Source organism: Humulus lupulus, chromosome 6 (genome assembly GCF_963169125.1).
Source record: "Humulus lupulus chromosome 6, drHumLupu1.1, whole genome shotgun sequence".
NCBI classification, from domain to species: domain Eukaryota; kingdom Viridiplantae; phylum Streptophyta; class Magnoliopsida; order Rosales; family Cannabaceae; genus Humulus; species Humulus lupulus.
The window spans coordinates 215,985,507-215,998,777 of NC_084798.1; the positions used below are offsets into that span (position 1 = coordinate 215,985,507).

At 32.8% G+C, this 13,271-nt stretch overlaps 1 protein-coding gene across 2 annotated transcripts; it reads left to right on the plus strand.

Annotated features, from left to right (window-relative positions):
• The first annotated feature begins 3,586 nt into the window (after positions 1 to 3,586).
• On the plus strand, positions 3,587 to 10,950 carry LOC133783242 (beta-amyrin synthase-like). Of its 2 annotated transcripts, XM_062222788.1 has the most exons (15): positions 3,587 to 3,796; positions 3,890 to 4,075; positions 4,574 to 4,663; positions 5,039 to 5,236; positions 5,745 to 5,829; positions 6,168 to 6,334; positions 6,446 to 6,637; positions 7,157 to 7,270; positions 7,515 to 7,634; positions 7,737 to 7,859; positions 8,373 to 8,471; positions 8,945 to 9,001; positions 9,124 to 9,314; positions 10,142 to 10,319; positions 10,597 to 10,950. In XM_062222788.1, exons 1-15 carry the CDS (start codon positions 3,587 to 3,589, stop codon positions 10,879 to 10,881), a joined length of 2,295 nt encoding a protein of 764 aa, XP_062078772.1. In that variant the 3' UTR covers positions 10,882 to 10,950. The 2 variants fall into 2 exon arrangements, with proteins under 2 accessions (XP_062078772.1, XP_062078773.1); XM_062222789.1 differs by lacking the exon at positions 4,574 to 4,663 and having other exon boundaries at positions 3,664 to 3,796.
• Positions 10,951 to 13,271: the final 2,321 nt, after the last annotated feature.

Below are 13,271 nucleotides of genomic sequence, written 5' to 3' on the forward strand. Positions count from 1 at the left end.
GAAAGTTCTCTTCCGTCTCCATAAACAAGTGACCCAAAACCAGTCTTGGCTAAGGGGGGGGGGGGGGGGGGGGGTGTATCCATTCACACGAGCAAGTCCGAAAACAAAAACAAAACAGGACGTTAAATGCTCTTGGTTCGAACCAACGGATAGAAATGGAAGCCCAACTCCTAATGAAAGGGCACAAGGCTAAGGCCTAGTCCCGACCCGGACCGACAAGGTTTGGGGGTTACAAATCAAGTAGGAGGCAAGGCTAAGGCCTAGTCCCAACCCAAACCGACAAGGTCTGGGGGGTACAAGTCAAGTAGGACGCAAGGCTCAGGCCTAGTCCCGACCCAGACATACATGATCCGGGGCTACAAACTATAGGACTTAAGGCTCAAGCCTAATCCAGGCCCAGACATACATAGTCCGGGAGGTGAAATATCCAATAGGACATGCGGGCCAGCCCTAGTCCTAACCTGGACATGCGTGACGCGGGGATATAAAACACTTAAAAATTGGTTGACCAAGTGTGGTCCCAAATAACCAAATATCTGTCCGCGTCATCTCTGCAATAGCACAGGACTATTGGAGCATGAATCTCATGTATAAGTTGTCTAATATTAGTCTTATAAACGGCCTAGGCCATGAGAACCTAACCCAGGTTTCGAAATAAGCTAATCAACTAATCCATGATGGTCCAGACCGTCAAAACCTGAACACTAGAATCGAGACGAATAAATTTAGTGATAATTATCAACCCCCTAATGGCCCAAGGCGTTGGAACCTAAGCAACAAGAAGAAAGCGAGTTGATAAGTTAAAATCTAAAAAGATCTTGGGCGGTCCGGGCTATTGGAGCCCATATTATAAAACCGGAATAATCTAGTCCAAGCCGTCAAAACCCAAAGACAGGTCACCAGAAGAGACATTTTCTGCAACTTTTCTGGGCAAGGCCCAGTCCGGGCCCGTTTGGCAAGGAGCAGGATGGATATCGACAGCCCAATTCTGGGCGAGGCCCGGAAGGGGTCCAGGAAATATCGTTCGGGACGGTCATCCGGGGGACGGTTCAACTGGCTAGGGATAACGGTCGGGATCAGTACGAACGGTCCCGAAGTCTGGTACACGATCCGGGGTCCTGGTGGATGATTCAGGTGTATGGTAAACAGAGAGGGATAGAGGTAAACGGACCCGGGTCGAGTCCCCAAGGTTGGCAAGATAAAGCATCCATGACCCTGACTCCACCCTGTGAAGCGTGGGAGTTGTCCACACGTTTCACCTATGGCAAAGGCCACCTCGGGATTGCCGCTGGTTCAGACCTGTGTCGCCACTACTCTGACCGATCTTGTCCCCTGAATCTGTCTCATACTTCAAGATGCCCAGACCAAAAGCTCCAATTTGTTGGATGATAGTTACGGTTTGGGCTGGCCCAATGGGCTCAAGTTAGCATTTTTATTTGATGTTTTAATTCTTCTGTATTGGGCTTTCGATAGAGAAGCCAGCATTATTTATACCCTTGTTGGGCACGGGTCAGCCCGACCCACACCCCGTGCTCCTGTGAACCTATAAATACAGGTAACAGAGCACTGGAGAGGGGACTTTTGGGAGCATGCATACTGTTACCCTGCTAAAACTAAGAGAAAACTCCATCGTTGTAGACTCTCTAAGTTCTAATACAACTGTCTCGTGGACTAAGGCTCGTTATTGTAGACCCCATATGCCCATCGTGCATCGTGACTCTTGCATTGTGTGAGCTGTTATTGTTTGAAATGTATAACTGTGGTGAATGTGGATCCTTTGACGTGTTAGGTGGCCTTCTAATTCCACTCCCTGGCCTACATATGGTGGATGAAATTTGTTCTTTGTGGCCAATTATGTAAATATATATTGATTGTAACAATGGTATAGATGTTTAATAATTATATTAATATAAATTTAAATATTATAAAATATTATTAATCCTAATTTTTTTATTAATTATATTAATATGAATTCAAATATTATTATTAAAATAATATTTAATATAAAATTAGATATTTAGTATTTATATTAATATAAATTTAAATATTATATAATATAATAATAATATATAATATATAATCTTAATTTTTATTAAAAAAATATCATTTATATTTAAAAATATTATCATATTATATATATAAATTTATAAATAATGTTTTGATTTAATTTTTCGTGTTTATGTGTTTCTTTTATATATAATATTGTTTATTTATTTAAAATTTATATAACAATAATACAAATTTAATAAATATAATTAATAGATTCTATAAATAAAATAAAACAAACGTGCATTGCACGTTGTTTGTATCTAGTATATATTTATATATACTTGTAATAATATCAAGCAAAAATCTTAAATGAATTTTTATTATGATTTTTTAATTAATGTTTTTTTGTTGTTTGTGTTTGGTGGTGCACATCTCAACGCTGTCACGGTCCTTCAAATTTTGCATTCACAGTATTAATTTAATAGTGCCTACACATTCATAAGGGGTTATGACAATACTATATCCGATTTTTTTTCCTTATTATATAAGAAATAAATAAAATAAGAAGAGCCCTACTTAAGCGGCAACAATTAAAAGTTGTCTCTACTCAAGCGGATCAAGGAAGTATTAGTAATAGAGAATTGCTAAGGGACATTATTGGTGCCCAACATCACAAGAATGTGACGTATTGCTATTAGTGCAATCTAATATTGAGTCTCATACATTTAATTTTAATAAATATTATGAAATATTGCTAAATAACTATATGGTGTCACCTTATGTGGTATTGGACACCTAATATGCCAAATAATAACACTCTCAACCATAATACCCTAATTTAGCAACCAACATTACTATATCACAACAAGTGTTGTCCCTAATAAAGTATTTTTATATTGGGAAAGTTAATTATATTAGTTGTACTTAACACTTGGCGAGAACTTGAGTATTTTATATAATTTTATTTTTTTATGGGAAAAAGAGTTCATTAACTAGAAGCAAATATTTATAACTTGTGAAAAAGATATACATGTGGTCATGGGCATATTGTGGGCATTGACAGACAATTAAGTTCATTTTTTACTTGTACCAAACACTTGGCGAGTGCCCATAATTTGGGAGTGCTCAACTAAGTCAACTCAACATTTAACCTATAAAAAGGCACCCATTGAGTATAGAAATACAATTACAATCACAATCCTAGTCCTGCCTTTCAACAACAACCAACTTTTGCTTTGGCATATGTCTCTGTCTTCTTTCATATATCTTCTATTATTCTCTTCTCTTAATAATCATCATATTACAACCAACTTTTGTTTTGGCATGTCTCTGATAATACTTATTTACTCCTTTTTTATTGCATGTTGGAATATAGTTTTGTCGAATATTGGATTACTGTTTTTTTCTTCTGTTGTGCAACTGAATTTAGAAGAAAATTGAAATCTTTTGAAGTGTTACATCTATAAATATATATATTCATTATTATAATAAATGTCTATATATATAACATGCATGCGTGATTTGTTCATCTATATATTATGGTTTCATTTTTATTATGTTGTAGTGGAAGGAAAAGGATTACTTAATAGAAAGAAATATGTGGCGATTGAAGATAGCAGATGAGAGTGGAATAAGCGATGAGAGATATATATACAGCACGAACAACTTTGTAGGGAGGCAGATATGGGAGTTCGACCCCAACGCCGGCACTCCCGAGGACCGAGCGGAGGTCGAAGCTGCCCGCCTTAACTTCTACAACAATCGCTTTCAGGTCAAGCCCAGCAGTGACCTCCTTTGGCGGATGCAGGTTCATCTCTGTTTTAGTTTTAGTTTTTTTTTATATATGAAAATTTCCAACTTTAATTACAAACATACAATTTATTAATTTAAAATATTGCAGTTCTTGAAAGAGAAAAACTTCAAACAAACAATCCCTGGTATTAAAGTTGAGGATGATGAGGCCATCTCATATGAAAAGGCTACAATTACTTTGAGGAGAGCTGTGCATTTTCTTTCGGCCTTGCAAGCTAGTGATGGACATTGGCCAGCTGAAAATACTGGCTTATCATTCTTTCTTCCTCCATTGGTATTATATATATATATCTATATATATTAATTAGTTATTCTTTGTAAATATAATATATATTTTATGGGATCCTCCTTTCATTTTTAGCACCTGGATAATAATATAATCTCAAATTTTGTTATATGACAATATACATTTAGTTATTTAGAATATTCTGCAAATTTTCAAGAAATTCGGAATAATTTACGAAACCCAAAACAAGGTTTAAACTGTCAAATTTTATATGTGCACACAAAAACAGGCACGCTTGCAATAAATAGTTTAAACTTTGTTTTGAGTACTATAATTTATTTAAAATTTCTTGAAAATTTGAAGGATGTTTTAAATAGTTACAATGTACACTGTTTTATTAAAAAAAATTGAGATTACACCTATCTAGATGCCGAAAATAGAAAGAAAAAAAATACACCAGTATTGTCAAAAAAGTAAATATGATGGAGTCATTCCTTATATTTTATATATCATTCAACAATTACAAACTTTGCCATTTACGTATAGATCATGTGTCTTTATATTACGGGTCATCTTAATACCACATTCACTACCGAGCATCGGAAAGAAATGCTTCGCTACATATACTATCATCAGGTACATAAATTTGGCACAAAGCTTAGGATTTTTTTTTTCCATATTTAGGGACAAATTCTGTTGGGTATTTTTATTTAGTTTTATTATTAAGTCTTTAAATTTAATATATTCTGAACTTGATTTTTAGTGATTAAGTACCATCTAATCAATCATCGAATAGTGGTGAGCCGAACTAAACAGGATTCCTCTTTAAAGCAAGATGAAAAATCTGGCCCCTATATTGTTAGGATTAGATATTAGTTACATCTTACCCATTCTGTTTAAGGGTATTCTGGCAAGTATTTTAGCTTATATAAAACTCTCTTTGTATCAACTCTTTATTCATATTGTACTTTCTTCTAATGTATATAAGACATTTTGTTGTATTGATCTCAGAACAAAGATGGCGGATGGGGACTGCACATAGAGGGCCATAGCACGATGTTTGGTACAACTCTCAACTACATTTGCATGAGAATACTAGGAGAAGGGCCAGATGGTGGTCAAGACAATGCTTGTGCAAGAGCAAGACAATGGATTCTTGATCATGGTGGCGTAACATATATACCTTCTTGGGGAAAGACTTGGCTTTCGGTATTAAATTTTCTTTTGAAAATTCCTAATGGTCTTGATTATACCATCAATTCCAGTATTTATTGTGTTAGTTCTATACATGTGAAGATTCTTAATTTATCAAATATGAATATTTTTATAAAGGGTGGGTAAGTATGGTTTTGGTACCATATTTCTTTACAATGATCATATATCAAGTATCTAGAAATTTGAAAATAAATATAAAATGGTATAATGTGTTCTTGATAATTAATAGTCATTGGGTATCCTGTAATTTGAAAATCAGCATAAAATTGTACCATGTTATTTATGTGAGTATACCTATTTGGTATCTTGTCATTTACGACAAAATTTAAGCTCAAAATACCATTTGATTCCGATTTTGTAAATCCTGGGTACCGTATACTTGTAGTATTCATAATATAAGGTACCAAAACTATACTTTGGTAAAACACAAGTACCAAAGAGTAAATTCTCATTTTATAAATATATATACACATTTTCAATCTTTGTTTTCTCATATGTGTAGATACTTGGTCTTTTTGATTGGGCTGGAAGCAACCCAATGCCTCCTGAATTTTGGATTCTTCCTTCTTTTCTTCCCATACACCCAGGTTTGCACAATTTCATTACAGAATTATTATATGATCAATATAGGTTTAGCATGGGAAAAAAAAAGTAAAAACAACTTGATACTACTTAAAAGTTAAAAAAGAAGTTGGTGAAATAATTAAGTCTAAATTTGTGTTATAAAATTATCCTACTAAAATAAGAAACACGTTAAAAGAAAATAATAAAAAAAAATTTGCACCTTATAAGTGTAATAAAAGTCTAATATTATCTTATTATGAAGTATATAAATCTCTATTTAAATTTAGTATTAAATAAAAAGTGCAAATAATATATTATCCATGTTTTATATAAGTCACTATCAATTTTTCTAAAACTGCAGCTAAAATATTCTGTTATTGTCGAATGGTGTATATGCCTATGTCTTATTTATATGGGAAAAGATTTGTTGGTCCAATCACACCTCTTATTTTGGAATTGAGAGCAGAACTTCATACTCAACCTTATAATGAAATAAATTGGAGAAAAGTTCGCCATTTTTGTGCCAAGGTACGTAAAAAGAAAAATAATAGACATCTATCTTCCGAAGCTCTATATTTATAAACTTGTTGTACATGTTTAAATAATTGATATGCATAAATGAGGTGTATTTTATTTTAGGAGGACGTATACTATTCGCATCCTTGGATTCAGGATTTCATTTGGGATAGTCTCTATATATGTATAGAGCCTCTTCTTACTCGTTGGCCCTTGAACAAATTGATTAGACAAAGAGCCCTCCAAGTGACAATGAATCACATTCATTACGAGGATGAAAATAGTCGATATATTACAATGGGATGTGTAGAAAAGGTGATATAATAATGTATAAAATCTGTTGGATATATAGACAATTATATATATATATAGAACGACTACAATGCATCTTTTTTTTGCAATACCGGTGCATCATTTTTCTATTTTGGCAACTGAATAGATATAATCTCAAATATTTTTATATGACAGTGTACATTGTATGTATTTAGAATATCCTGCAAATTTTCAAGAAATTCTGAATAGTTTACGAAGCTGAAAACAGAGTTCAAACTGTCAAATTTTACACGCGTACACAAAAAAACAGGTACGTGTGTAATAGACAGTTTAGACCCTATTTCGGTACCATAATTTATTCAGAATTTCTTGAAAATTTCTAGGATGTTCTAGATGGCTATAATTTACACCATCATATAAAAAAAATTGAGATTATAACTATTCAGGTGCCGAAATAGAAAAAAAATACATCGATATTGCAAAAAAGGAAATGCGTTGTAATCGCTCCTTATATATCTCCTTATTAATTATTTTCTGACATTACATTTTGAAATAATATAGGTGTTGTGTATGCTTGCTTGTTGGGTTGAAGATCCAAACGGGGACTATTTTAAAAAACACCTAGCTAGGATCCCAGATTTTATGTGGGTTGCTGAGGATGGAATGAAAATGCAGGTAGCTAGCTATACTTAAATATCATTGTTTATTTATTTATTTATTTTGGATAAAATCGACAATTATTAATTGTTTAGAATTTCTCAACAAAAAGTTTCACTTGATGATATTATGATAAATTTTTAATAATTAATACACATAACAATTGCTTAATTATTGCCATAACTTCATAGAGAAAAAAAAAAGTTTGACACTAATATCTATGACTATGAGCAAATATGTATTACGATGAATTATTATTCAGAGTTTCGGTAGTCAAGCGTGGGATACTAGTTTGGCCATTCAGGCATTGCTTGCTAGTGATCTCGTTGATGAAATTGGACCAACACTTGCAAGAGGTCATGACTTCATAAAAAAATCTCAGGTATTATATATATTACAATTATCATTAAAATCTCTTATATATAGTTATAAATTCTTTCTATGGAGTTAATTAGGTTATTATTTACATAAAATTTTATTAAAGGTGAAAGATAATCCTTCTGGTGACTTCAAAAGTATGTATCGTCACATTTCTAAAGGATCATGGCCATTTTCTGATCAAGATCATGGATGGCAAGTATCTGATTGCACTGCAGAAGGTTTGAAGGTAATTAACTTATTGTAGGGATATAAACGGGGTGGGGTGGGGTCGGGGATGGCTTCCCCGTCCCTGCCCTATCTCGGGGTCGGTGCCCATCGGGTACCCGTTTAATAAAAATGTTTAATTTTGTTTAAAATTAATAAAATAAATTAAAATAATTAATAATTTTTAATATAAAATAATTAGAAAATAATAAATTATACCATTAATAAATATATATTTTTATATAAATTATTATATTATATATTTTTAATAATATTTATATTAAAAATATAAATTACAATATAAACGGAGCGGGTCCCCACATGGACCCTTCCCCGCGGGTTAAATTGACATTCCTACTTATTGTGTTTGATACTTCTTCCACTATTAGAAAATAAAATGCACAAATCATAGTTTTACTTGCACAACTTTACTTAATTACCACAATTTTGATTTGTAAATGAATATTTATATATGTTTTTTTTTAGATCTAGACCTCAATGCCTCTAACTTTATTTTATACTTACTTTTTTACAGTGTTGTCTTTTTCTCTCATTGTTATCACCAAATATTGTTGGTGAGAAAATTGATCCTAAGCATTTATATGATGCTGTTAATATTTTACTCTCTTTACAGGTAATAATTTTCATGATAACGATTTATTTATTTTTTCTTTATGGTATACATATATATATAGCAATTTTGAAGTAAAAATTGTAATTTTAAATCACAACTATAAAACATCAACGTGCAATAAAAAAATTAATATTTGGTCACAATTACTTATTAGAATACATGTTTTTAGCCATATAATATAATGAACATTATTTTATTTAGTCACCGCAGATTGTAAATTTTTATGCAAATAAAAATTTTAGTTATAAAATTTGATTTTTCATAAATTTATTGTAGCTAAAATTGAACAAAAAGTATCAATTAAACTAATTTTTGAAAAAAAAAGGTGAGGCCAAATTAGAAAATAATTATTAGTTCTTTGCCAAAACCTATAACCTAAATATTTCGTTTGAATTTAAGTAAAGTGTTGTTCAATTATATAATACTACTTTTATATATGCAAAACATATATAATTAACATCTATGTTTGACAGAGTAAGAATGGTGGTTCAACAGCTTGGGAGCCAGCAAAAGGACAAGAATGGTTGGAGGTAATAAAATTGTCTTAATAAGAAATAACTTATAATCATATATGTTTTTATTAGATCAAATAATTTTAAAAGAATCTAACTTATGATTTATTTTTTCAATGCACTTAATTCAAATTCATTAGATATTGAATCCAACCGAATTCATTGTGGATATTGTGATTGAGCATGAGTACGTAGAATGCACTTCTTCGGCAATCCAAGCTCTTGTTTTGTTTAACAAGTTATATCCAACGCACAAGAAATATGAAATTGAAAATTTTATAACAAAGGCTATACAATTCATTGAGCACATACAACTTCCTGATGGTTCATGGTATAATATTCCTCTCTTCTTAGATAGTTATTATATGTATAATACATTGCTTTTTATTTTTTCTATATATATTTATATATAAACTATTTCAGCACTCTACACAAAATCTATCAACACTAACTATTTACTTAATTTTAGTTAAAAAAAAGATTACAATAGCACATGTTTACTTTTTATTATAATAACTAATGAGATTTTAATTATTTTTTAAAGGTATCATACTATTTTAGACTTTGTGTTTTGTCTCATTATCTATTTAGACCTTATGTTTTGATAAATTATTTTTTAAAACTTATGTATTGTAAAATGGTTCAAATAGACTCCTGAACTCGATTTTGATCAAAGTTTTTTTTAACTAAAATCACAGATAGTTCACCAAACTAACAAGTTAGAACAAAAACAAAACTATTATGCCTAACAATATTGTATTATTATATTCAATTTCATGTTCATCAAAACCGATGAGTTTAAGAGTTTATTATTTGAGCAATTTTATAAAACACAATGTGTGTAAAAAATAATTTATTAAAAGAAAGATTCTTTAATGTCTATATCCATAAATTAAAATAAATGGATACACATACATAATATATCAATTAATTGTAATTATTTAATCAACAATATAGAGATAGTTTGAATAAAATTTAGTGAGGACTCAATTTGGTATAGTCTTACAGGATAAAGTAACTTTTTAAAAACAAATAGGTGAAATATAATATTTAGCTAAATTTTGAATTATTGAAATAATATTTTCTTTTTTTTATATATATATTCTGTCGATAATATATATATATATATATATATATATTCATCATCACATTTGATAGGTATGGCAATTGGGGAATTTGCTTCACATATGGCTCATGGTTTGCGCTTAGAGCACTAGCAGCTGTTGGCAAGACATACAATAATAGTGAAGCTATTCATAAAGCAGTGGGATTTTTACTTCAAAAACAGAACAAGGATGGTGGTTGGGGTGAAAGTTATATTTCATGCCCAAATAAGGTAATATATTAATTGAACATATGATATCAATTGGGCACTACTTTAATTGTCGGCGTAGAGTCTTGCTAAGCTATGATGACAGTCAATAGAGTTGACTATCGTGATTGAGTATCGGAAAAATCTAGTTTTATAGTAGTGGGGTTAAGTTATTGTGTTTAGTATAGGATGTGTGTTATTTAAATCTGTTTTAAAAGTCTCCCTTTTTCTTGAAACACCAAATTTTGGAACTTTTGTTCACAAGTAAATAATTGAATAACTTGTTAATCTCATGATATAGGAATATGTATCTCTTGAAAAATATCGATCAAATTTGGTACAAACTGCATGGGCTTTGATGGGTCTAATTCATGGAGGACAAGCAGAAAGAGATCCAACACCTCTGCACAAGGCAGCAAAATTAATAATTAATTCTCAATTGGATGATGGTGATTTTCCGCAGCAAGAAATAACAGGAGCTTTTATGAAGAATTGTATGCTGCATTATCCAATGTATAGAAACATTTATCCACTTTGGGCTCTTGCAGAATACCGCAAACGAGTTCTATATGATAATTCCAAATAATGAGCTGAATGTACCTTTGACTATTTAAAATATCCCATTAATAAAGAAGTTTATTATTAATAAACAATATTTTCTTTGGTGTGAAATAATATAACCGTACATATTGAAGAGCTTTGTGATTCCAAATATTCTTGAACATAAATTTATGTAAAACTATACCAAAATATTGGAATGAAAGCTTAGCCTCAAAGTGAGATTAAGTGCTTTATTTATAGAGCAGTAAGTATATCAAGTAAAGTTGTTACATCAAGAACCTTTAACAATAATTTTGTTGACTAATTACAAAGCAGTTAGGAAACTAACATGAGTTGCAACTAATTAACCAAACTAACTGTATTGGTTATTATCCCTCTCTAACGAAAGGGTGTAGACACCACTTTCAGTTTGGTTTTGAGATATTGAAACCTATCAATAGGCAAAGATTTTGTGAGAACATCCGCTACTTGGTCAATAGAAGATACATATCGAAATGAGAGCTGCTGTGCTAAGAACTGGTCACGAACAAAATGCATATCTATTTCAATATGCTTACAGTGGGCATGGAAAACAGGATTAGCTGTAAGAGCAGTTGCTCCTTGATTATCGACCCATAGAACAGGGATGTCATCAAGCTTCACTTGTAGCTTGGATAGAAGTGAAACAAGCCATCTGATTTCTGATGCAGCATTTGCCAATGCTCTAAACTCACACTCAGTGCTCGACCGTGCCACCACTTGTTGTTTCTTAGCAGACCATGATATGAGATTGCCACCCAAATACATGACATATTCTCCAGTCGACCTACGGTCATCAGGAAAACTTGCCCAGTCAGCGTCTGAATAACCATATAAGGACATAGTGAGATCAGGCTAAATGAGAAGTCCCTCTGAGATAGTGCCTTTGAGATATCTAAGAAGGCGTTTAGTAGCTTCCCAATGTACTATTGTAGGAGCATGGATAAACTGACTCAATTTATTTATAATAAATGCAACATCGGGCCTAGTGAGTGTTAAGTACTAGAGGGCGCCAAGGGTACTTTTGTACAGGGAAACAACTTCAAAGGGTGTCCCTTCATTCAATGATAGCTTATGAGTTGGGCTTGTGGGACTGGAGTTGGGCTTGGAACCCTCTAAATGTACTTTCAATAAGAGGTCAGTAATGTACTTTGATTGGGATAAGTACATACCAACTGAGTTTCGATGGATCTCCACGCCTAGAAAATAATGCACAGACCCTAAGTCTTTGAGTGAAAATTGAGAGTTCAAATCAGAAATGAGCTGTTGTACTAGGAGCTTTTTCGGACAAGTAATCAAAAGATCATCGACATAGACTAGTAAAAGAACTAGGTTAGCTCCTAAACCAAAACTAAAAAGAGAAGTATTAGATTTGGACTGTTGAAAGCCCCATTGAAACAAGGTCTACTTAAGTTTCTCATTCCATGCTCTTGGAGCCTGGTTCGGACCATATAAGGCTTTGTTTAATCGACATACATAGTGAGGATTGGATGCATCTACAAACCCAGTGGGTTGTTGCATATAGACCAATTCATTGAGGGTGCCATTGAGAAAGACATTGCTAACGTCTAACTATTTGACATCCCAGTTAAATGATACAGCAAGAGTAAGCACCATCTGAACTGTGGCAGGTTTAACAATGGGACTAAATGTATCTTCAAAGTCTATTCTAGATGTCTGTAGATAACCCTTAGCTGCCATTCTTGATTTGAATCTGTCTAGAGTCCCATCAACTTTTAATTTTACTCTAAAGACCCATTTGTTGGTGAGGACATTCATACCAGGTGTGGCAGGAACTAATGTCCATGTACCTTGCTTTTGGAGGGAATCAAACTCTTCTTTCATAGAAGCACACCAGCGGGGATCCCTACGGGCAGATTTAGTTGATGAGGGTTATGTGGGGAGAAGAGATTCAGGCAGCTTGTGTTTGGTTGCCAAAAAGGACTTAGGCTTGTATATGCCTCTCTGAGATATTGTGGTCATAAAGTGAGTGCTAGTGGCAGTAGATAGAAGAGGGACTTCTGCACTTTCAGAGGCGACACGAGTAGCAGCAAGTATATCTTGAACCTGAGTAGAAGGAGGTTGTACACCAGCTAAGAGTGAGAGTGTATTATCAGTGTTCTGAGTAGGAGGAACTTCAGGTGGGACAACTGTAATGGTAGTAGGCGCTGATGTAGAAGAAGAGAGTGTAGGAGACATCATAGGCTCAGGTAGCACAGTAGAAGAACACAAATTAGAAGTATCATGAACTGGTGTAGTTGAAAATTGAGCAGTAGGGAGAGAGTGGGATATGGAAGAAGGTACCTGAGTAGATATAGTCAGTGACAAAGCTGAGAAATGAGTCTCATTAAAGACTACATTTCGAGCAATGAAGATTCTGCCAGCAGTGTTGTAACG

Bases quoted from the DNA above. Each gene is read 5' to 3' on its own strand.
- LOC133783242 (XM_062222788.1), top strand. From the start codon at position 3,587: ATGTGGCGATTGAAGATAGCAGATGAGAGTGGAATAAGCGATGAGAGA. The intron at 6,335-6,445 runs GTACGTAAAAAG...ATTTTATTTTAG, and splicing joins TTCGCCATTTTTGTGCCAAG to GAGGACGTATACTATTCGCA. The intron at 7,635-7,736 runs GTATTATATATA...ATTTTATTAAAG, and splicing joins ACTTCATAAAAAAATCTCAG to GTGAAAGATAATCCTTCTGG.